Source organism: Fukomys damarensis, unplaced genomic scaffold (assembly GCF_012274545.1).
Source record: "Fukomys damarensis isolate Sample0158 unplaced genomic scaffold, DMR_v1.0_HiC HiC_scaffold_16, whole genome shotgun sequence".
NCBI lineage: Eukaryota > Metazoa > Chordata > Mammalia > Rodentia > Bathyergidae > Fukomys > Fukomys damarensis.
In genome coordinates this window covers 45,023,820-45,047,333 of record NW_022900928.1, presented here as the reverse complement: position 1 = coordinate 45,047,333, position 23,514 = coordinate 45,023,820, and the positions used below count along the sequence as shown (strand labels likewise).

The 23,514-nt window shown below is 42.9% G+C and overlaps 1 protein-coding gene across 1 annotated transcript; it reads left to right on the top strand.

Annotated features, from left to right (window-relative positions):
- The first annotated feature begins 11 nt into the window (after positions 1 to 11).
- Gpr83 (G protein-coupled receptor 83) lies at positions 12 to 11,212 on the top strand. The gene is made up of 4 exons (XM_010633665.3): positions 12 to 428; positions 4,552 to 4,677; positions 6,872 to 7,005; positions 8,801 to 11,212. The coding sequence occupies exons 1-4, from the start codon at positions 45 to 47 to the stop codon at positions 9,423 to 9,425; spliced, it is 1,269 nt and encodes a 422-aa protein (XP_010631967.1). The 5' UTR covers positions 12 to 44; the 3' UTR covers positions 9,426 to 11,212.
- The last annotated feature ends 12,302 nt before the right edge of the window (positions 11,213 to 23,514 follow it).

The window sequence follows — 23,514 nt, the reverse complement described above, 5'->3', positions numbered from 1 at the left end:
CCGACGTCCGGACAGCGCGCTGCGGGGACCCGGGCTCCTGCGCGATGTTCCCTGCCTGCTTGCTGCTCTTCCTCCTCCATTCGGTGGGAGCCGCCGAGCGCCCCGAGGGCCAGGCCCACGAGCAAAGCCTGGAGGCTGCCCTGGAGACCCCCAACGCCTCGCGCTTCCTCTGGAACAACTACACCTTCTCCCAGTGGCAGAACTTCGTGGGCCGGACGCGCTACGGAGTGGAGTCCCAGAAGCCCAACGTGAAAGCTCTGCTCATCGTGGCTTACTCCTTCATCATCATCTTCTCACTCTTCGGCAACGTCCTGGTCTGTCATGTCATCTTCAACAACCAGCGAATGCACTCAGCCACCAGCCTCTTCCTCGTCAATCTAGCAGTGGCCGACATCATGATCACACTGCTCAACACCCCCTTCACTTTGGTAAGCCCTGCCCCCTGGCCTTCGGTCCTCTCTCAATGCTCCGAAACTTTCCGTTCTGTCACCCCACCCCGTCTGGATGCCACCACCCCCAGTCTCCCATACCTACTGCTCTTCCTCATTTGTTACCTCTGCCAATCGTCCTATCTTAAAGTCTCTGCTCTGTTGTCACTCATCTCTCATTTCAAATCCCTCAGCTCTCTCCTGTTTTTCTTAGTCTGTCTGATGTCTTTTCTTGTCTCCCCTCCCCTCCTCTCCCCCTTTATCTCGGTTTCTTCTTGTAACTCTCTGCAGTCTCTCTCTCTCCTCCCATCCCATACTATGTACCTCATTCCCTCTCTCTCTTCTCTACCCTTCTTTACCGACCTTTCTTTCTAAGCCAGAGCTTCTGCAGCCTGTGGCAATGGGTCAATGATCTGAGAATCATTGCGAGTGACCATCTGCTGTTTAATCCCATTGGATGTGGGCTTCTTCTATGATCAAGCATTGGCTCTGAACTGTTAGCAGACGTTATAAGGGCACCAACCCCACTTAAGTGCAGCTCATGAAAATCCTTTACCCACACATAGGGTGCTACTTTGTGTTACAACTGAAATAGAAGAGTTGCTCATCTTTAATGGAGCCTTTTCCCAGACTGCTTATTTAGGTTGCGTGTCTCTTCTGTGCTTCCACAGTGAGGCAGTGTACGAGGTCTATGCTGGGGAGAAGTGAGAGTGAGGTAGACGTGGGCATCAGAGCTGGGGCAGATCCAGGCACTGCACACTGGTGGTGAGTGGCTTCCTCCCCAGTCCATTACTGGTGCCATTTCTGTCCCTCTGTGACCTGGGAGTGCAGTTCTCCTGGATGAATTGGAACTGTGAGGACTGTGACTGAACAAGTCACTGTTTTCAATTTATCGAATAACTTTATTGTTATTTGAGTTACTACAAAAGCAGATTGTTTATTCTCTCATCTTTGCATCTTTCTGTCTTTCTCTTTCCCCCGTCAACACACACACACACACACACACACACACACACACACACACACACACTCCCCAGGTGGACAGAGGAGGGGGGAAAGAAAATAAAAAGAAGCAGATGAAACAGTCCAACTTCATCTCCCTGCCTATGTGAATGTCCTTCCAAACCTTATATCGTCAAAGGACTTTTACATTCCTACTCTTTTTTGTACCGGGCATCAAACCCAGGACCTTGTGCTTGGAAGTCAGGCAGCAGAATCAGTGAGCTAAATCTCTGGCCCTTACATTCCTACTCTTATTCTCTCTTATGAGAACATTAATCACATTCTGCAGATAAGGAAACTAAGGCACAGAGAGGTTCAACTTCTTGTCTTAGGCTACCTAGTAATAGGCAGAGCCAGGATGAGAACTCTGTCCCCTAACTCAGGTCCAGAGGTCTGTACAGGAGACAGCCATGGGAGTGGAGGACCCTCTGGATCATGTTCAGCTTCCACTGCTCAAGATCATGGATTTTTCCTGCTCTCCTTCCAGCCTACATCTAACCTACTGATGACCACTCTAAATTATCTAGGCACTAACTAAGGAAAAAAGGGCTTCCAAATCACATCCACTCTGCTGCCCTGATGTGTGAGAAAGCAGATCTCTGGCTGTTCTTGGCTCCTTCCTTGATTTCTGACCAGAGAATGGGTGGTGCTGAGGTGGGGCTGTGCCACCCAGGATGGGAACCAGGAGGCCCCCAGGTGTGGCTTGGTGGCTTCTTTCCGGAGCCAGTCTGCAGTATTAGATCTGCCTCAGACACAAGACGGTTCAGGAGGCCTTCAACCCTCAATGAGCTATAGGTGAGAGTTGGAAACCTTGCCTCAGAGGATTTCCCACAAGAGAGGATGTCAAGGTCCTGAAAACTCAGCACACAGCCTTCCACCCCACTAGTATGAGCCAAAGCAGCTTGGCTCTGAAGCCAAGGAGCTACCCATTCCAAACTCTCCTTAGAGTTTAAAAAGTGCTGGCAACCAGGGAGAGGCAAGAGTAGGGTGGTCTTCTAACCCCTCAGTCTGCTCAGCACAGGCTCTGAAGTGGGCTAAGACATCTGTCTTCAGCTGGCTGATGATAGTGCCCACCCTCCCTGGTCTCCTTTCCCAGCTACTTCACACCACAGTTAGCATGAAGCCCAGCTCTGATCATGGAGAGGACAGTGAACAAGAGATATACATAGAACACAGTGGAGCCTGGAGGAGGAAATCTTTATTCTGACTCCCCAGGGTCCCATGAGAGGGTCAAAGGAGACTTTGAAAAGACCATGACATTTCAATGGGGCTGAATGAATGGGAATTTTCCAGGTTGAGATGAATGCTCAGTGTAGCCAAGGGGATGCAATAAAGAAAGGCAAGGAGGCCTTCAAGTTCCTGATGTATTGAGGGAACATTGAGTGACTCAGTTTGGCTGGAGCAGAGACAAAAGGTACAGAGTAGGGTTAGGCAGGAGAAGACAGGCCAGCCAGGGAGGGAGGCAGGGACCAGGTTTGCATGGCCTGGATGCTCCTGAGGCATCTGCCTGTGTCCTGAGAGCATGATGTTCAGCTGGAAGCTGGCAACAATCTGATTTTTTGGTTAAGAAGCATATTGTAGAAGTGCACAGGCTGAATTACAAGGGATCAAGACTGGAGAACAGGGGAAGCTGCTAGGAGGCTATAACAAAGCCATAGCTTTGGGACTGAGGAAGAGGGACTGGGTTTGAAATTTATTTGAGGTTTGGATTTGGTAACTGGTGGTGGTGGTGCAGAAGTAGCTGAAAACTTCTAGCTCTTTAATGTTGCTGAACTCCTCAAAAGCCTCAAACGGCTCCTCTCTGACCCCCTCCCCCAAGTAAAGTCTACAGTCGGCTGTCCTCAGTTTATGATCCTGGCCAGACTTGTCCCCACTCTGATGCACACGTTGCAGCCAAATCAACCCATTCCTCGTTCCCAAAGTAGGTCCCGGGATTTCTGACCCAGCACCAATGCCTTTTGTTTTGATGTCCACATGTATAAATCCTTCCTCATCTCAAATGTTCTCTGTGCTGTCACTATTGCCGTTGTAATTACAGGCCCACCTCCTTAGTATATACTCTGTCTTGTTTGATTTTCATGAGAACCCTGTGAAAAAGTAGCCATTGTACAGATGGGGACAATGAGCTCAGAGGGCTCATTTTCCTGCCCAAGGTGACAGTGTAAGTGGGAGGAAACATTCTGCTGTAAATCTCTATACCATACTCTTTCTATTTGGCTGACTTGCCCTGTTTCTATCTCTTATCCTCACTCTCTTCCTGTGCCCACTCTCACCCCACATTGTCCCCTGTCTGGACCTCTATAAGACACTGCCTACTTTCCATCTTGCAGTCAGATTATCTGGGTGCTTCTCTGCCTGGCTTGGAAGCACTTGATCAGAATCAGGCTCGATCTGTCCTGGGCATGAGACATTATTCATAGGGGCTGGTCAAATACTGAGTGAGCCAATAGCCCTAGATGATGCAGAGGAGGATAGACTGGCTCTTAGGGCCCCAGCTCTCCCCATTCCAACCCACACCTCTCTAAACCACTGGGTCTCCTTCTCAGATTAAGAGTTGCAGAATTGGCGTAGCCTAAATCTTCTAGCACAGCTCACACACTGTCACTTTTCGGATGTGTTTCCTCACTGGACTGAATTAATTTTATACATAAAATACCTACTATTGATTTCTAATAATGGCCTTCTAACAATGTGTCAGATATTTTCTCCACTTTTTTCAGAGTTTATACTAAGCCTAGAAAGTAGAGATTTTGAAGTTTTTTGCTTTTGTAAATGAAGAAGGTTACACATACTGCCTAAGGTTGCATATTAATAAACTACTAGAGGGAGGAAGTTCAACTCCAAACAAAGCCCATGTCCTTCTGAATCTCTTCTGACACTGAATAGCCTTAAAAGCATGATCAAGGTATGTTTAAGTAAAGAATGAAAATAAGAATGAGAATGCTGGAGAAAATCACCTGTGGTTCACAATTGGCATTTCAGATGGAAAGAAAAAAAGAACCTGGTAGAGCTGGAGAACCCTCTTGAGGGCCAGCCCCTCAAAGATAGATCACTGCGGAATGGGGGAGCGTGTCATAGTCAAGGCCTGTCTGTCTCCTAACCTCTGTTTGCTGGTGTCCAGGTCCGCTTCGTGAACAACACATGGGTGTTTGGGAAAGGCATGTGCCACATCAGCCGCTTCGCCCAGTACTGCTCCCTGCATGTCTCGGCACTGACGCTGACTGCCATCGCTGTGGACCGCCACCAGGTGAAGACAGCTGCACCCAACACTCTCTTTTCCTGCTCTGGAAACACTCTCCATATGGTGTCTTAGCCCAGTTTTTAATAAGTGGATTTGTGTTCTTATTGATCAGCATAAGCATGTAGATGAGGGATATCAAACCCTTTATCCTTCTTGTTGTAAAAAGTTATTTCCAATTGGTAGTTCTAATAACTTGCTGATGGCATTTTTCTGCCTCAGAAGTTGACAATTTTTTTTTTTTTTTGAGAAACAAACCTGGAAAAATCACAGATGAAAAGCACAGGAAAGAATTGTAGGTCAGAGATAAGGCTTTTGAGTATTTACTGTTCCAGACTTTTGAGAAGAAAAACAAATAGGATATCCAGATGGCAGGAACAAGCATCATGGTGGCACTGAGGTGAGGACATCAGAAGCATGTGGGTGGATATATTGGTGGGTATCCAAAGAGGACCCAAGTGTGGCCATCATGGAAGAGCATGGCTTCATGCCATGTGCTGCACCCGTGCTAACTCGATGTACCTGTATTTTATGCTTAGAGTATGCTAAATCGAGGAGAAGAGGCTCAGAAAAGTGCATGCATAGCTTTCTCAAGATCACATGACTGTGAGTGATGAAGCTAGAATTAGGGCTGAGGACTGTCTGGCTCTGAGCTCATGCAGTGATCACTAGACTACCCTGCTCTAAAAAGACTCAAAGGAACTTACAAGGCCAATATCATCAGGGCTACCAGGACAAAATGAGATGGGATTTGTCCTGAGTAAGCACCAAGAGGTACAACAGGGACCAAGAGATAGGGGTCTTCAAAGATGCAGATGCAAAGTTAGAGTTCAGTGTGAAAAACAATTTCCGAATAGAAAGGTCCAAAGATGCAAAGCTATCTGGGAGCTAGCAAATTTCATGTCACTAGCTGTAGCTAAGTGAAGTTTGGATGGCAACTTGATAGGAATATCTTCCAAAGGATTCATGCATATGATAAGCTATTGGACTTGATAATCTTTCTGATCTCTTTAGCTCCAAAATGCTTTTATTTTCTAAAAATCAACTCTTCGTATGTATTGTAGATACTTTAGAGCAAAGCATGAAGATTTGAATACAAATGTTTCTTGCTTTTTTCTTAATCTCTGCTAATTCAGTAAGAGCTCTGAGTTGGTTTTACCTGGCCTGCTTTGAACTCTTTCTAACACAGAGAGTACCTGAGAGTAGACCCATGGGCTAACATAGGGTCTGAGGATCAATCTTATTCACGCTGATCATGTTGCTGTGTTGTATACTCAGAACCAGTGGAGTCCCTGAGCAGTGTTTGGGGGCTCTGGCCCAGACTAGCCTGAGTGCAGGAATAGGAAGAACAGGGATGCCACCCTGATGCCTCCACACATCCTCCATAAAACTGTGAAAATTTTGGGAAGGAAAAAAAGTCCCTGAGAACACATCCAGAGTGTCAACATGTTTTGGAATGGTATCCGAGGCAACAGAATCTCTGTGTGACCCCTCTCCTCACTCCTTGTATTCACCTATCCCCAAATGTTGTTGTTGTTTTTGTTAAGGAGCAATAACTCTCATATTACAGCTAGGATGCTTTAAAATTCCCAAGTCTTTATTTAAACCTTTCGAAGGAACTGATTGACCTACAGTAGCAATTCCAAGATGAATTTCAGCCTGAAGCCTGTAACATTGGCTTTATTATAGGCACGTGAAAGCTGGGCCCTATGCAAATTTAGCAACAGATTTCAGAAAAAGTATTATAAGCTCCCAAATAAATGTCAGTGTTGCTTTCCACAATAGGTGCTGAGAGTTTGCGTTTCGTGTCCACCAGCCTCAGACCCTTGCAGAGTCCTTCAGAGGCTCAGGGCTATAGAGTCACAGGAAGATGAGATGTGGAGGAGGTGGAGGCTGAGCATGGGCTTGTCCTCTGCCAGCTTTTCTGTGGGAACCACGCAAGCAGAGCTCTTCCCCAGTCCCTCCCACTGCAGCATGAAGCATGTGGATAGCCAAGGGTCTCTGAATCCAGATGACGTCCTCTTTTTTTAACCCTGGAGGTGGGCTGTGTGTAGGTCATACCAGCACCGGGGGCTCAACAATGAACAAAAGGATCTTAACTTTATGAACAGAACCTGCCTTATGTGACAAATGAGCTGTGTCATCTGGATTCCTACTTGCTTCAGTCTTCTTCAATTAGTGATACAATTTTCTTGTTTTCCAGGTCATTATGCATCCGTTAAAGCCTCGGATCTCAATCACAAAGGGTATCATCTACATTGCTGTGATTTGGATCATGGCTACCTTCTTTTCACTCCCACATGCAATCTGCCAGAAATTGTTTGCCTTCCTATACAGGTAAGAGGAATTTGGAAGAGCAGCCTGGGACTCAAGGGAACTTGCCCATCTCTGCCTCCTCCCAGGACAGTTGGAGTCCCCTCTGAACACATGATTCTCGGAGTTCTGAGTACCTGCCTCACTGAAGCTATGCTCCTTCCTTCTCCCAGTCTCTTGAGCCTTAGCCCAGGCTCATTATCTGCATTTTTCTTTTTTCTTAACAATTTTAGTTTCCTCCTTGTTCTTTCGTTTGTCTCTATGGACAAGGTGGCTTCTGCCACCAGGGGGCAAATGCTCACACAGATGGTGGTGGGAATCAACATGAGTAAGGTTTAAACTCTCACCTGAGGTAGAAATGAGATCGTATGTTTGTGCTAGAGGAAGGATTATCTACCTCTTCCTACCTCTCATCCAGATTTATCATGAGCTCTCACCAAGTGAGGATTTCTTTCATTTAAACACTTTTTAAAAAGTTAAGCTAGTTCATTAATTCCTAAATCCTTCTAGACTGTAAGTTTAGAAAGAGTTGGCAGCATTTTGAATTTGCTACCTCAGCGATTCCAGCACCTGGATTAATTTCTCTGTGTATCAAGCCCTAAATCTGCATTTATAGAATGACAGAAGCAAGTGATTTTAAACATTTTACAGTTGTTTTAGGTGAGGTTCTTTAAAAACCAATCCTAAGATAATGACAGCTACACATGGAAGTTGTCTATTAAGACTACTATTCCGGGGGTGATGGGTGAGGGGGTGGAGAAGCAGGGAAGAAAGGGAAGGGGCAGAGACCACCCAGGGTTCAATTTCAAGGGTATCACAGGGGCTCTGAAGCAATCTGATCAGCAGAGGATCTGGGCTTTCACATTCCTTGTTATTTAATCATCTGCCCTTGGCATTCCTGAGCACTTCCAGCTCTAGGTAAATCTGTGGGAAGGGTTGTAGTGGCCTAAGGATAGTTCTAGGAACCTAGAAGATTACAGGTCCAGCTGCTTCTTGCTATGTGGGCAGGAGTTGGGATTTGGTGCTGTGACTGGTAAGGGATAACTGGGGATTGAGGGCAGTGCACTGCCAGCATTTGCTGTGGTCTCCATTTGCTGTGCTCCAGCACACACGCTCAAGACACTCGTGCTCCTGTGACAAAAGCAGGGTCAAGGGAAGCAGGCTGTAAAGGCTGATTTCAACTAGCTTATAAAAGCTTCTTCCACGAATCTTATGATGTTGGAATAAATCACACATTCAGACCTCCAACATTCAGTTTCCCTACCTCCCTTTACACATGGAAACCTTTTTTTTTTTTTTCCTAACAAAAGCAAAGGGAGTTTTCTCTTCATTTGTTAGTGATGGTTACCAACACATATCACAAGAGCACCAAGCCACATGGACATCCCTAACCAGCATGAAGACTGCCAAGGTACATCCTATATGAACTAGATCCTTGTTAACGAGGGGATGAGAATAGGAAGTGAGTACCATAGGAAATTCTAAGATTTCCTAAGGTTGACTCTATTCAGAGTAGGAATTTTACTATTGTTGTATTCGTTCAACAATTACCTATTGGATCTCTACTGTGGGCAGGAACCACGCAAGGGTAAGAGAATACAGAAAGGTTCAGATGTCTTCCTTATCTTTAGGAACTCCTAGACTTGTGGGAAATGAGAAACATGATTGTATTATTAAGCTACTGCATCAAAAGTGCAGTAAGAGACAGACGTGCCTGGAGCCAAGAGAGGGAAAGGCCACCGCTTCTTAGGATGAAGCTTTTACACATGCATATCTCTTCCCTGTCCTACTTTTTCTCTCTCCCTCCTCCCTCTCTCAGTGAGAACGTCACGCATTACTTGTGCCTGCCAGACTTCCCCGAGCCAGCTGACCTCTTTCAGAAGTACTTGGACCTGGCCACCTTCATCCTGCTTTATATCCTCCCTCTCCTCATCATCTCTGTGGCCTATGCCCGTGTGGCCAAGAAGCTGTGGCTGTGCAACACGATTGGAGATGTGACCACCGACCAGTACCTTGCCCTGCGGCGCAAGAAGAAGAAAACCATTAAGATGCTGATGCTGGTGGTGGTCCTCTATGCCCTGTGCTGGTTCCCTCTCAACTGCTATGTCCTCCTCCTGTCCAGCAATGTCATCCACAGTAACAATGCCCTCTACTTTGCCTTCCACTGGTTTGCTATGAGTAGCACCTGTTACAACCCTTTTATCTACTGCTGGCTGAATGAGAACTTCAGGATTGAGCTGAAGGCATTACTGAGCATGTGCCAAAGGCCACTGAAGCCTCAGGAGGACAGGCCACTCTCCCCAGTCCCCACCTTCAGAGTGGCTTGGACAGAAGAGAGCAATGGTCAGAGGGCTCTGCCAGCCAATAACCTCTTGTCTTCCTCTCAACTCCAGTTTGGGAAGACAGACCTATTATCTGTGGAGCCCATTGTGGCAATGAGTTAGAGGAGGCTGAGAAGGGGCAGCAGGAAGAATCTGTCTCCAGCTGAGACTGGAAAATAACCTGTCCTCTAACATAGGATCTGTACAATGCTTTAAACAAGTCCCTGCAGAAGAGCAGTAGGACTCTTGATTTCCAGAGGAAATTCCCAGCCTCCCAGCTCCATTTGATGTGAAAGCTAAAACACAAATATCACCTTGGCTTCTGTTTATAAATTCCTACTTGGGAGATGCTGTGAGCTATTGCATCCTGCATCCTCGAGCAAGAGAACCAAGGGCAACCCCCACTCCATTGGGGGTAGAATCAGTCAACTGCCTCCATCTGCTGGGCAGCTGTCTTCCACCCTTCCTTCTGCTGACTGAGCATTCACAGAGGAAGCTTGAGTCACACTTTGAGTGTGGCTGACCCAAAAGCACAGTACTTTGCTGAGAACAGGTTCACTGGTCAGTGAGATGTTAGCAAGCCAGAGTGGACACAGAGGTTTTCCTGCCTTGCCTTCCAGAGTGGTTGGAACTAAGATGAGTCACTAGTCCAATGGTCTGGCCCTACATATAACATGAAAGAACCAATTTAATCTCCTTATGCTATTATTACCACTTTTAAACATGCAGAAAAACAAAAAGAACAGAATTAAAATTGCCCCCCTTATCTCATTGATTTGTGATAACTCCTGTTAACATGCTATGGATTTCTTTGCAGATTTTTCCTTTCTTTGTGTGTGTGTACTTTTTTTTTTAGTTCTAAACCTGTTAAATTGTAATGATCAGCTAGAAACATAGGCATAGCTGAGTAATTCTGAACCTTTCTCCAAGGAACGGTGTCCACCACAAGCATTAGGGAAGAGGTGAGGGAAGAACCCAAGATGAAGACTGTCACAAAGCAGACAGAACCTGTCAATGATGAGCAGGGCCTGGCTGAAGTCCCTGCTCTCATTTGAGGCCATCATGATGAGCCAGGGAACAAGACTCAGCCACAGGGTATAAGTCCTCTTTTCCCTGCAATTACACAAAAACAAGAGTGGGTGGAACATTGTTCTCGTTTCACAGGAGATGAGAAAGCAGGTTTTACAATGGTTGGAAAAAATTGGGCTTAGGTACCACATCCACCCAAGCTGTCTAGATAGGCCACTTCCCCATGTTGTTTTAATAATGAGATTTTTTTTTCACACCAGTTCCCCAAACACCAATTCACTATCAACATCACCTTAGCAATTCATGTGTCACTTCCAAAATCTATGGGATCCTTAAAGAAAAATTTTTTTCTTAAGGGCCCACTTGCCAGAGAAATCTCATTCCAGAGACTGAATGTTTTCATCACTTTTCATCTGGTCCTGAGTGACTCACGGTGTCACCCAGAGAGAGAGATGGATATGTCAGGCAGAGTGGAGCCTAATTCCCCAGCCTAGAGCAATTGCTATTACCTTGTGTAAGACCCAAAGTCTCACTCCCATTCCACGGAGCATGAACAGCCAAAAAGGCCTTCACAATGCTGGGTCCTAAAACCCAGCGAGGCTCCCAGAGCTCGACAAGCAGCGAGAAACCCAGGAAAGAACACACCAGGTTAGATGGTAAACAGACCTTTATTAGTTGGGCCAGAAGGTACTCTCAGAACCAAGTAGCTCAGACAGGCAACTGCTCAGGGACTGAGGTAGTTTTATAGGGTTTTTCTAAACAAAAAAGTTCAAACATAGGTCAGGGCATTCACCAGAGGGCAAGATTCGAAATATACTGCTTATCTTATGCAGGAAATGTTCTATGGTCACCTTTTGTGATACCGTTTGTCCCCTGGGCGGGCTGTTAACCAAGTTAGCAATTAGCATGTGAAGAAGCACAGTCTCTGGCCTATTAGCATGGAGTCACTTTAGCTCATTCAAGTCTCACACTTGTTGGGCTGTTTTCCTTTTCACTCTAAGGAGATCAGGAAAGCAAAGCATGCATTTGTAGCTGAGTAGGAAACCGAGGTTTGGGGGAGATAGAGTTTGTACAGTATTTACTTAGCTTTCTTGGCTGCTATTGAAACAGAATTGGTTACATTGTCTGCTTCTCTTTAATAAACAATAGGAGCTCCTTATACTAGTCTGTTAGAGGCTATTAGAAAATTTTCAAGATAGAAAAAATTTTAAATTACCCACTGAACTGTGAATTGAAAAAAATTACTTCTGTGGGTCAGAGAGCATCTTCTCAGTCCAAAGGGCTTTCCCAAAGGGGTTTTTCAGGCCAAATGGCTCATGTGCCTAACCTTGTTGTCTTTGTGATGTCAAGAAATAGCTATTATTTTTATCTTAATGCTGCCATAGAAACTCTATAAACCAGAATGAGAACAAGTAGCAGGGATGCTGAAAATTGTCCTGTCCTGGGACTTATAGGGAAAGCTTCCTTCTCTCTGCTAAGAGGGAGTCTGTGAATACTGCAAACTCACAGTGGAAACTCTCAGGTTTGGGTCTCCAGCTGGTGCCTGTCTGCCACCTTTCCCGTGTTCCCTATGTAATTCAGAGCAAAAATGACTTGTAATTGTGAATGTGACACCTGTAAAACTTAAGTTTTTTCAATGTGCTGTAAAGAATACATTGTTAAAGAATGCGTTGTTGTCAGTTGTTCTAGTCTCAATAAAAGATCCTTTTGATGTGTGGGCTGTGCCTGTTGGACTGTGGCTATCACCATTTGATACTTTCAACAGGGAATGGTATGGAGTACTTGAAGGGAGCATGGGGATTATCTACCGGTAGCCTGGAATTTTAGATGAAGAGACTTAAGCATTAAAAGGTAAATAATCAATTGAGAAACCTCAGATTCCTTACCCAGAGGCTTACCCCCGCAATTTGCTGCCAAGTCCCCTCTTTTGTGATGATAAATCTGTGCTGCATGTTTGAACCCTGAGCTCCATCTGCTCCTTTGTAACTCAGGAAGAAGTAAAGCTGCCGCTTGAGTTTGGAGAGCCATTGTTCACTTGCAGTGTGCAGTGGTCACTGAAAGGGGGGTTCGCGTGCCCTTTTGGGTGCCCCTTCCCAATTAGGCCACTCACGCAACCGAGAGGTCTGGCAGGAGATCTTTATTGTAGGGAGGCGAGCAGGAGGCAGGAAGGCAGAGAGAGAGAGAGAGAGAGAGAGAGAGAGAGAGAGAGAGAGAGAGGAAGAAGCAGAAGGAGAGAGAAGAACTAAGAAAGGAAGGCCCTTTTATCAGTTTTGGGGTGGGCTATTGCTTATTTATGAGGAGTGAGCTACTTTTAACCTATCGCAGGCCAGATTGCTTTTATGGGCCCAGTCCTGTAGACACAGGTTTCAACTTTCCTGGACCACTGTGGCCTTGCGGGGGAGGGAAACCAGAGATAAGGGCATGAGGTCATTTTAGGAGCCAAGATGTACCAGGAGAATGCAGCCTGTGAGGCGGCGTCACAGCATACTTTAACATGATCAATTCCCTAACAGTCACCACCTTCCCTGTGTTTTCCATGATTTCTGCTATACCAGGCCTGAGGTTCCAGCAGGTAAGCTGGGTGAGAGTCTTCACTGCATACACAATTACCCTGATGCCATCTAGAGCATCTGTTAAATCAGTTTTAAACACTTTCACAAGCAGTTGTAAATAGGAGTGATTTGCTGAGCCTGAAGGAAAATTTGAAAGAAAAATGAAAGGCAAATGAGATGAAAAGAACAAGATCTGTTGGCACTTTCTGTGTGCAGTTCTGTGCTAAATGCTTCTCAGCTCATCTCATTCACCCTCCCAGAAGTCCTCCAAGGGTGGGCACTGTTGTTTCTGCTTTTTAGATGAGGAAACTGAGGCTCAGCAAACTTAGATGATATGCTAAAAATCATAATTTAAATATTACCCTCCTACAGATTAGATTCTGAGAGTGTGCAGAAAGGAATCTTACTATTAAAAAATCCAGTCTTCTCCAAATTTTTTTGATGGTGAGACTTTTTTTTAATAAAATCTTTTATCTTCTTAAAATCCAGTGGTGCTTGAATTACATATTTTGGGAAATGCTTGACTACCTGAGTCCCAAAGGGCCTTGCAGTTCAGTGATCGATGAATCCATGGTTCTAGTTCAGGCAGAATTGTGTGGCTGCCTTCTGAGCTCAGTTCTTGTTAGAGCTGTCTTCCAACAAGATACTCAGTTATTCTCATGTCGGTGATTCCTACTTGATCTACCATGGTAGGTAACCAAGGCAAATAACCATCCTACACTTGGCTGGGATCTCAAGATCCTGAGGTAGGAAAGACACAAATCAGCTAACCCCTCATTGCTCCCAAACTTATTGTGACAAAACACTAGAGCTTCCATGGTGATGAGAGCTCTGCAGGGCATCTGGGACCAGGGAGGGATTTGAGAAGACTGGTGGGCTTGAAGCATCCACGGGCAAACAAACTTTTCTTAAGTGTAGTCCGAAGAGGGTAGTCATATGCTGGCAGCTTTCTGCTGCTGTGAAGGCTGGTCATTAACATCTTGCTTCAGCATCTCTGTGTACTCATTCCCTGCCAATTTTATTTCATTTCAAGGGACAGTTAGGTGGGTGGGGGATTTAGTTCAGTGGTTCTGCCACCTGCCTTGCCAGTACAATCTCTGGTACCAAAATAAACAAACAAACAAACAAATAAAATAAAATAAAAATCAAGGGACAGTGAGTGAAGAAAAAATAAGTAAATACATGCAATGCTAAATAAATTTGGAAAAACAAAACAAAACAGCAATATTTAATGTCAGAAAGCCCTGGGCCCAGCCCTCTCCATCTTGAGGTTATCAAAAGCTGTGTTGCAGAGAACAAGCTCATGGTTGCTTTATGGGAACAAAGTGCATGAGTTTAACAGCTTCTCCTCTACTCATGTTTCTAGTATATCAGGGATCCTGTCTTCAGATTGGTCACAAATTTAAGATGCTCAGCTTAAATATGAGGGAAGGATGTAAGGCCTAAAGTCTCAATTTCACTCCATGGAGCGTGAACAGCCGAAAAGGCCTCCTTGATGCTGGGTCCTAAAACCCAGTGAAGCTCCAGGAGCTCAGAGAAACGAGAAACCCAGGAAGGTACACATTACGCTAGATGGTAAATAGAACTTTATTAGTCTGGCCAGACAGAACTCCCAGAGCCAGGTAGCTCAGAGAGGCAACCACTCTGGGGCTGAGGTCCTTTTTATAGGGTTTTTCTAAACAAAAAGTTTAAACATAGGTCAGGGCATTCACAGAACTACCAGAGGACAAAGACTTCAAACACATTGCTTATCTTATGCAGGAAATGTTCTACGGTCGCCTTTTGTCATACCATTTGCCCATGAGTGGGCTGTTAACCAAGTTATCAATTAGCATATGAAGAAGAACAGTCTGGCCTATTAGCATGGAGTCACTTTAGCTTATTCAAGTCTTAGGAGGAAAGGAGGCATGAACGTGGGATGTAGTATATTATCACAGGAAGGGGAGAAGGTGCACAGGTTGATGTGAGATTCGGTGGGGACCACGGAGTTAGGTATAATTGTCCAAGTTTGAGCTTTTGGTTTGGACAGTGAGATCTTGGGTACATATTACATGTAACTAATCATCCAGATAACTAAAAGAATTTCATACACAGACTAACATTATGAGTGCCATAAACCAAGGATTATAATTAAGCCCCTGTTATATTCCTGTCATCTATAAACAAATCTAAACAATAAACCAATGGAAATGGAGATCTAAAGATCCAAGTCTTCACTTTTCTTCCCTGCCCCTTCCGGTCAAGTCACGCTTGCATCTGTATTCTTAAAACATGCAAAAAGGTTCACTGTCAGGACCACCAGGCTATGACAATTACTTGTCCTTTTCAAAGCAACCTTGTTTTTCTGGAGTAAAAACTTGCCTGTTTGTTTCTTGGCTTAATTTTCCATGTCACCATCTCTAATTTTTCCTCAGTTTTTGAAATCATGGCACATCCATCGTGTGTTCTGCCACCCGCTGTGTGCACCCCCACAAGACTCCTGAGCTTTCTGTGTGGCTCTGCTTTGGGCTGGTTGCTCCACTTGTAAATGCCCATTCTCCTAGGACTTTTCTGCCACCCTTTCCAATGTTAGAGTTAGGTCAATTTTCTAGAACTCTGTCTTCTTCATTTTTGACTTACTCTCTTACTTTGGAAGATCACATCTTTCAGTGGTTTCCCAAGAAAAGGCACAAAAGAACACATTGCTTTGGAGACTTTAACTATCTGAAATGTGTTTAATTGAAGCTCTTAATCAGTAGTTTGTCTGAATATAGGACAATGGGTTGAAAATGTTTCCCTCAAAATTTTGAAGACATCTGTAGTAGCTTCATGTGACTGCCATGACAAATTAACAGTCAAAAATTGCTTAACAGTTCTATAGGTGATCAGAAGTCTCACACAGAAGGGTTGTGTTCCTTTCCATCGGCTCTGGGTAGGATGTGTTTCCTGACCTTTACAGCTTCTACAGGCCATCCACATTCCTTGGCTGTTACTTTCCTTCCTTTATCTTTAAAACTAGCAGCAGTGCAGCTGAGCTTCTTCCTTAGTAACATTTTCCTCTATTTTCTTTTGCCCCCCACCCTCCTTACTTTTTAGGACTTTTGTGATTGCACCAAGCCCACTGGGACAATACAATGTTATATCTCTGTTTGAAAGTCAGATGATTAAGCTGATTAACCTTAAATCCATCTACAAACTTAATTCTCCTTTGTTTGGGCATATTCGCAGGTTCTAGTGATTGAAATGTGACTATCTTTGGGAGGACTATCATTCTTCCTACCAGAAGTGCTCAATTGACTTCTGCTGAGAGACTGGATTCTCTTCCGAGTTGCAGTCTAATTAATGTGACTTGAGACCCATCTGTTTTAGGTTGAGGCCAAACTGGCTAATGGAATGGGCTGTAAGAGGGATCACAAGTTCTATACCTATCAAGAATTAATGTTGTCACCAGTCTCAGTGATTTGTTTAAGCATGCAATGTTGCTTTTGTCTCACTTTCTTCACAGTGAGGAGGTAGTTCAGGTACTTCCATTTTACACTGCTGTACTCTAGCTGTTCTCTAACTTGGCCACTTGCTAAGTATTCCTAAGAACTCAGGATTTAATCAAAGAATAGATTTATGGACCCATAATGAGTGGAACATCAGCCCAAACACCGTTTACTGCCCCCCACCATTGGTGGGAATGTAAAATGATGTGTGCTTACTCACTGTATGCTATGAATACGTATACCTCATCCTGTAGTAATTACCAGATTCTTCTTGTCCTCAAACCCTATTAGAGAAGATAACGAATTACAGATTCCCATTTCCTTGAAAGTCTGTGGCTTGGAACAAATTATCAATCAGGGTCCTCAGCTGTAGAAAACAGGCCAATCTATCCAGTTTGTCTAAAAGCAGTTTATTATGGGATAATGGAGAGAGAGAGTACAACATTTTAGGGAACAGGTTTGGATGTTTATAAGCAGAAACCATGAAGCCAAGAGAAATGCCCCGTAATCCTCTGGGACTTTGCTATAAGAGAGACTAATTTGACATCTTTCAAAACTTAGAATCTCTGCTACAACTGCCACAAGTGAACCAGATACCTCCCACTCAGCGTTTATTGGAAGTTATCTTTGACTTTGATGAAGATTCTGTTTCCCATAGCCCACTTTGCCTTCTAAATTTCTATGTGTATCTTGCTAGATAATATGTTATATGAAAATCACTTACTGTGAAAAGGCCTAGGAATTTAAAAAATTCTAGCCATTGTAATATAAGAAAGACATCGGAACAACTACCAAATTAACCAGTCTGATTTATCTGCCATAGAAAAGATTCAAAGATTTATAGGAAGTAATCTCTTTTAGTCTTTTAAAATCAAAATCTTTATTACACCCTTGCTCTGGAATGATAGATTAGCTGTACTACGGTCGGGGGAAGTGTCTACCAAGGGCCACATGTTAAAGGCTTGGTCCCCAGCCCCTAGTGCTCTTAGGAGGTAAAGCTGAGTGGAAGAAAGTTGTGTTACTGAAGGTGTGCCCTTGAAGGGAGTATTGGGGCCCTGGCAGCCCCTCTTCCTCTCTCTTTTCATCCCAGCCATCACAGCGGAGCAAGTAGCTTTGCTCTGCTCCACGCTCTCCTCCACACCTAGCCTTAGGCACAGAAGACACTGAAATGAGAATATAGAGTTTTCTGCTATTTATTCAAAGAACACATTAAGTTACAGTAATAAAAGTTTATTTTTTGAAACAAGGTCTTGCTATGTAGTTCATTCTGGCCTCACACTCACAGTGATCTCCTGCCTCAGCCTCCAAGTGCTAGAATTACAGGTGTGCTCCACCACACCAGGTCAAAGAGCTAATTGATTTTTAAGTGTTATAAGAGCCCTCCATTCTTGAGACAAATCTTGTTTGGTAATTACGTGTGTGTGTGTGTGTGTGTGTGTGTGTGTGTGTGTGTGTGTGTGTGTGTGAATTACTACAAGCATGGTATATTTAATAATTTGTTTTATTAGAATATATGTAAGCATTGGTTAGTAGTTCTTTTTCTTTTAGGGCTTTAAAAAAGTTATTCAACTGTATTCTGAACTCCATGATTTCTAAGAGAACCTTGCATTCACATGAATTTTTATTTTTCCTCTAGCTATTTTTTTTTTCTTGCGACAGGGGCTCACTATGTAGTTGAGACTGAGCTGGAACTCATTATTTAGTCCAGGTTGGTCTTGAACTCACAGCCATCCTCCTGCCTCAGCCTCACAAGTGCTGGGATTACAGGCATGTGCCACCACGCCCCGGCCTCTCTAGCTATTTTCAATATCTTTTAACTGGGTTTTTTTGGAGGGGTTGGGTTTTTGGGATGTTTTTCTTAGTTTGCTTTTGCAATTTGGTTATATTATGCCTGAGCTTCATTTCTTTAAATACCTTCTGTCTAGGGTTCATTGAATTTCTTAAACTTTGTGTTTCAGACCACAAGCACATTCTTACCTGTTTGACTAAAGTTTCCATCTCAGTCCAGTTTTCAAATCCTTACCCCACTGCTCTGTGTGTCTCATGTTTGTACCACTCAGAGGCTATTTTGAGACTGAAGTGCTGGTTTAAATCTTCACTTTAGTTCTCAGTGACTGCTGTGTGTCTACAGGTCTTCCCTAGGTAGGTGAAGCTCTGGGAGGAATCCAAAACTCAAGGTGATTCATAAAACAATTAGGGATCCCCTTCCCCAGCTCACCTCATTAGCACCCCTCACTCTCACAATACATTCTGCAGCTCACAGAGGCCTCTTGTTAGATCCCACTGATATCAGACTAATGGGGTTTTTACAGAGGTTTTGGCTATCCATATTGTTGCTCCACCATGAAGCTATACAACTGGGACAAAACTTAGAAAAAAAGGAAAGTAGGAAACTTACCCTTTAGAGCATCACCTCTTTAAGTTTTGTTACTTGTTTGTCATTGTTGTCTTCAAGAGGAGCTTCTTGACCTTTTCATGCCACCATTACAGAAGTTCTATTTTCTCTGTTTGATTTTTTTGAAAATAGCTTCTTTTTCACTGTAGAGAATTCCCCACCTATTAATCTTGGTGGATATATTCCCCTTAAAATATTTGAATATTTATAATTGTGGCTGCTTTAAATTTGCCTGTCTCCTCATCACAACATCTAGATCATTTTGGGGTTGGTTTCTCCTGCCTGATTTTGCTCTAGAGTATGGGTCATATTCATCTGTTCCTTTGCATGTCTGGTGATATTGGGTGGATGGAACACTGGGCAGTATAATGGTAGGTAAGAGATTCTAATTTCATGTTTCTCTGAAAAGTTTTGATTTTTCTGGTTTTGGTTTTACAGAAAGTTAATCTTGAGATCCTCCATGATGAGCATCAGCTGACATTTTTATTACTTTTCTTGAGTTGTTTCCTGTTGCTTTCAATAGAATCTCTATGCCTTCCCAACACATGCACAGCTTAGTTGTTTGATGAGATTATTGTATATGCAGATTTTGGCTTTTACCCCTTTGTACTTTTCTCCCCTCTACAGTTTCTCCCCTAAATTTTCCAATTAAACAAATCCTGTATTTTTTTCTTTGAGCCTCATGCAGATTGGAGAATGTCCATAGACAAGGAATCTTAAGCTCCCCAAATTATGCTGGTTGCAATAGGGTGAATCATTATCTAAAGGGCAGATTTCTAGATACTTTTGTCCCTCAATAGTGGTTTTTAAACGACATTTCCCCAGATTCTTAGTTCTTACTCTAGAAGGATAAATCTGACTCAGGTTTTCTACTAGTGCTACCCAAATGAGCTTCTAAGGTTGTTTCTCAATTTAGGCTAGTGAGGGCAAACATTTTAGGGAGGAGTGCCCAAACTGCAACCCCCAACCCACTAATTTACTGCAGAGTCCCAAGACTGCAATTAAACCTGAATACTGAGGTTTTAGTTTAGAAAAACACAACTCATACATTAACATCTTTTGTCTTAAAAGAAAAACAATATGTATGCTGCAGGTCTACCACCACTGGTTTAGGCTTTCAAACCGAGCAAGTATTGTGAAATTTGGCCCACATCCAAGCATAAAGCTGACTTAGATTTTAAATTTCTTTATTTTTTTTCCCATTAAGTTTATTGGTACATTTCAGGTATATAGTACAGTTACATTCATCATTGGGATCTCGTACCTTTACATGATGTATCTTGGTTCTTATTTTTTCCCCATTCCCCTGCCTTCACCCCCTCCACCCTTTGATTTTGAATTTCTTGAGGTTAACTCTTCCTTCCATATGTGGCCCAGGATGAGCGGGAAGCTTCCATACCACTTTCCCATGTTAATGAGAATCTACTCCCACTTCTACCATTCACTTTCAAAGCACTGCTACTTACAGGCTTCCAGCTTTAGGCAAGGTGAGCTACCAATGAATGCAGCCTCCATAATCACAGAGTTGGTATAAAATCAACATCTAAGATAAACAGTTGATGCCAAACTCCACATGAGTAGTTCTAATATTAGCTCCTACTCATAAGTTTAGCTGTTAGTTTACTTCTTGGTTATAACATCTAAATTTCCCATTTGTTGGTCTTAGGTAGTATTTCTTTTTGTTTGTAGTAGGCATGTTTCAGTGAAGTCATGTATCTTGAAATAAACTTCAGCAATGTACCTTGCACAGGGATTCCTTAAAATATTTTTAAAATTTAGCTTTTCTTATGCATTAACTTCAGAGATGGTGTGCAATTTTGTCAACTTTCAGGTGAGTTTATTTGAGAGTCACTCTGAGCTGAAATTTAAACAGAAAAGATATGCACATTTTAGACTTGCTGAAAATTCCAAGGGAAATTGTAACTTTCTAGGTAAATGAAAACATTCAGAAAACAGTAAGATTCTACTACACAGTTACTAGAATGGTAAACATCTGGAGGATGAACGATACCAAATGCTGAGGGGTGTGTGTGTGGAGCAACAGAAAATCATTCATTGCTGGTGGTAATACAAAATGGCACAGCTGCTTTAGAAGGTTATCATATGGTCCAGCAATTATTCCCTGGTATTTACCTAAAGGAGCTGAAAATTTATGTCTACAGAAAAACCTGCACATGTATGTTTATAGCAACTTTATTCATAATTGGCAAAACTTGGGAGGAATTAAAATGCTTCTCTTAGTCCCTTTTTCCATCTCTGAGACAAAATATCCATCACAAGGTGATGGGAAAAAAGGGGAAAGTTTCTTTAGCTCACAGTTTTTAGAGGTTTCAGTCCATATTGCCTGGTTCCAAGGCAGGACCGTGTGCACAGTGGCACAGCAGAGTAGAAGCTGCTCAAGGCATGGTGGCGAGAAAGCAGAGAATGAAAGGAGGAGCTGGGCAGGGAGACAAACTCTTCTAGGCAGTGACCCTAATGGCCTGCCTCTTCTGCCTAGGATCTGCCTCCTAATAGCAAGTCAGCCATAAGCCCCATAATCCAGTCACCTTTCAAAAGCTCCACCTTTGAGCACAAGAGTCTTTTGGGGGATATCTGGATATAAACTATAACAATGTCCTTCTGTAGGTACGTGGAGAGATACACTGCGGTGCATCCATAAAATGGAGTATAATTCATTGTCCAAAAGAAATGAGCTCTCATGAAATGATCCATGAAAATACATGGAAGAATCTTAAATGCATATTACTAAGTGAAAGAAGTTAATCAGAAAAGAATACGTACTATTCTAACTGTATGACATTCTAAAAAAAAAGGGAACTATAGAGACAGTACTCTCTAGGCAATGTCATGGAGGAAAGGACAAATAGGGACAGAAAGGACTTTTAGAACAGAAAAATTATTCTACATGATTATAATGGAGAATACATGTTACTATATATCTGTACCCACGAAGTGTTCAACACTGAGGGTGAACCTTAATTTTAACTATGGACTCAGGGTAATAATGATGTGTCAGTGTAGCTTCATCAGATCCGACAGAAACACTACTTGTGTTGGGGATGTTGATAATGGGGGAGGTTCTGTCTGTGTGAAGCACACTGTATGTGGGTGAGCATTACACACACGTTCTGTTCAATTTTTCCATAGTCTAAGACTGCTCTAAAAATAAATTTAAAAAAAATTAAAAAGCCATAAATAATTAATGCCTTACAATCCTCAACTCGCTCATTTCTCCAGATTCTTGTCCTAAATTCTACTTCCTACTTTTGTGGGTTGAATAATCATCCCATTCACCAAACATAGTCACACTGAAAGTCAAGGCTTCAGCACATCCATTTTAGGGGGACCACAATTCAGTCTATAACAGGAATCATTACAAATAATGTGCTTAAACTTCTTAAGCTTTGTCACCTTCAAGCTGTTTTGCTCTCATTGTCCATCTTGAGAAAATCACCAGTGCAATGCGCCTCTCTCCATTTACTTCTATAAGAGGAAGTCATTGTGGTTGGTTAGAGATTAGCCATTTAAGTTACTTTACAGAGGGGCATATTAGAGAGGACTCAGTTTACGATATGAACAGGGACAATCCATGTACAAAGGAAATCGGCACAGTATTTTGTGGTACTTTCAGTGAGTGTCCTGTCAGCCCCAGTGTGCTTCATGAGAGAAAGGTAAAACTTGGGTAAAAATGAAAATTTATTTTGTAAAGTTGTGCACAGGAAAATCATGACTCTTGATGAAAATGTGATCTGGAGGGCAATCAGGAGCTAGTATAGATATTTTTATATGTCATTTAGAGAGATTTGTCAAAGCCCTGGGAATACCCTCTTGCAACATCAAGGATCTACTGTTTTGTGTCACTGGAGTGAGCAGCTTGCTTTTCTTTGAAGGTAAAATAACGAAAGTTCATTACATGTTGTGTAGCATTGAAACTATAGTGCTAGAGAAAAATACCATCGAGGAGACGTGGAATGTGAGGTCACCCTCAAACATCAACATGAGGGAAAAAAATCAGCACAAAAATAAGCAACAAAGTACAAAAGGGGAACCAATGACTAAAAGATTTTCCAGGTTATTTTTCATGAATCCTCTCCAATAGAAAAATGATTCTTGAGCCTCAGTCCCTTGGTAATGAATAATTTTTATTTTGTTATATAAAAATACATATACCTATTGGGGTATGATCTTGAAACTAAAAAACAAATCCTGGTGGCCAAGGAGTCCAAAGAAAAGTGGAGCTCTTCCTCATGAGGGATGGCAACATTACTATTTCAAAGTAACACTGTGATTTAATTTTTTTCTAAGTTTTTTTCCAATAAAATAAGAAGCAATGAGTTGAAATTACAGCAAGAAGCAATTAGATACAACCAATTAATACAAGAAAGAAATTCTCATAGCATTTAAGTAAAGGAATTATTTCCTCAGGGAGGCTGAGGAAAGGGAGGTATTTGTCTAGGAAAGAGGACTTGGTGAAGAGCTGGTTGTCTGGGTGTTTGCCTCTTTCTGTGACTCAGAAGTCAGGAAAACATTAGGGTCCAATGGTTAATGCCGTGGCTCTGTTAGGTCAGACAAACTGGGGCTTAACTCCATTTAGGCTGGTTATAACCTGTGTGCTTTTGGGCAACAAAATCAACTTCTCTGAGCCTTACCTCAATGCCGTCACTTGTAAAATGCAATTGTTGTAGGATTAGTGCAAACAGAATATTTATACCTTAGCATCTGTTCTTGGTATCTGTAAGATCCCCATATAACTCAGAAAGGAAAGATGC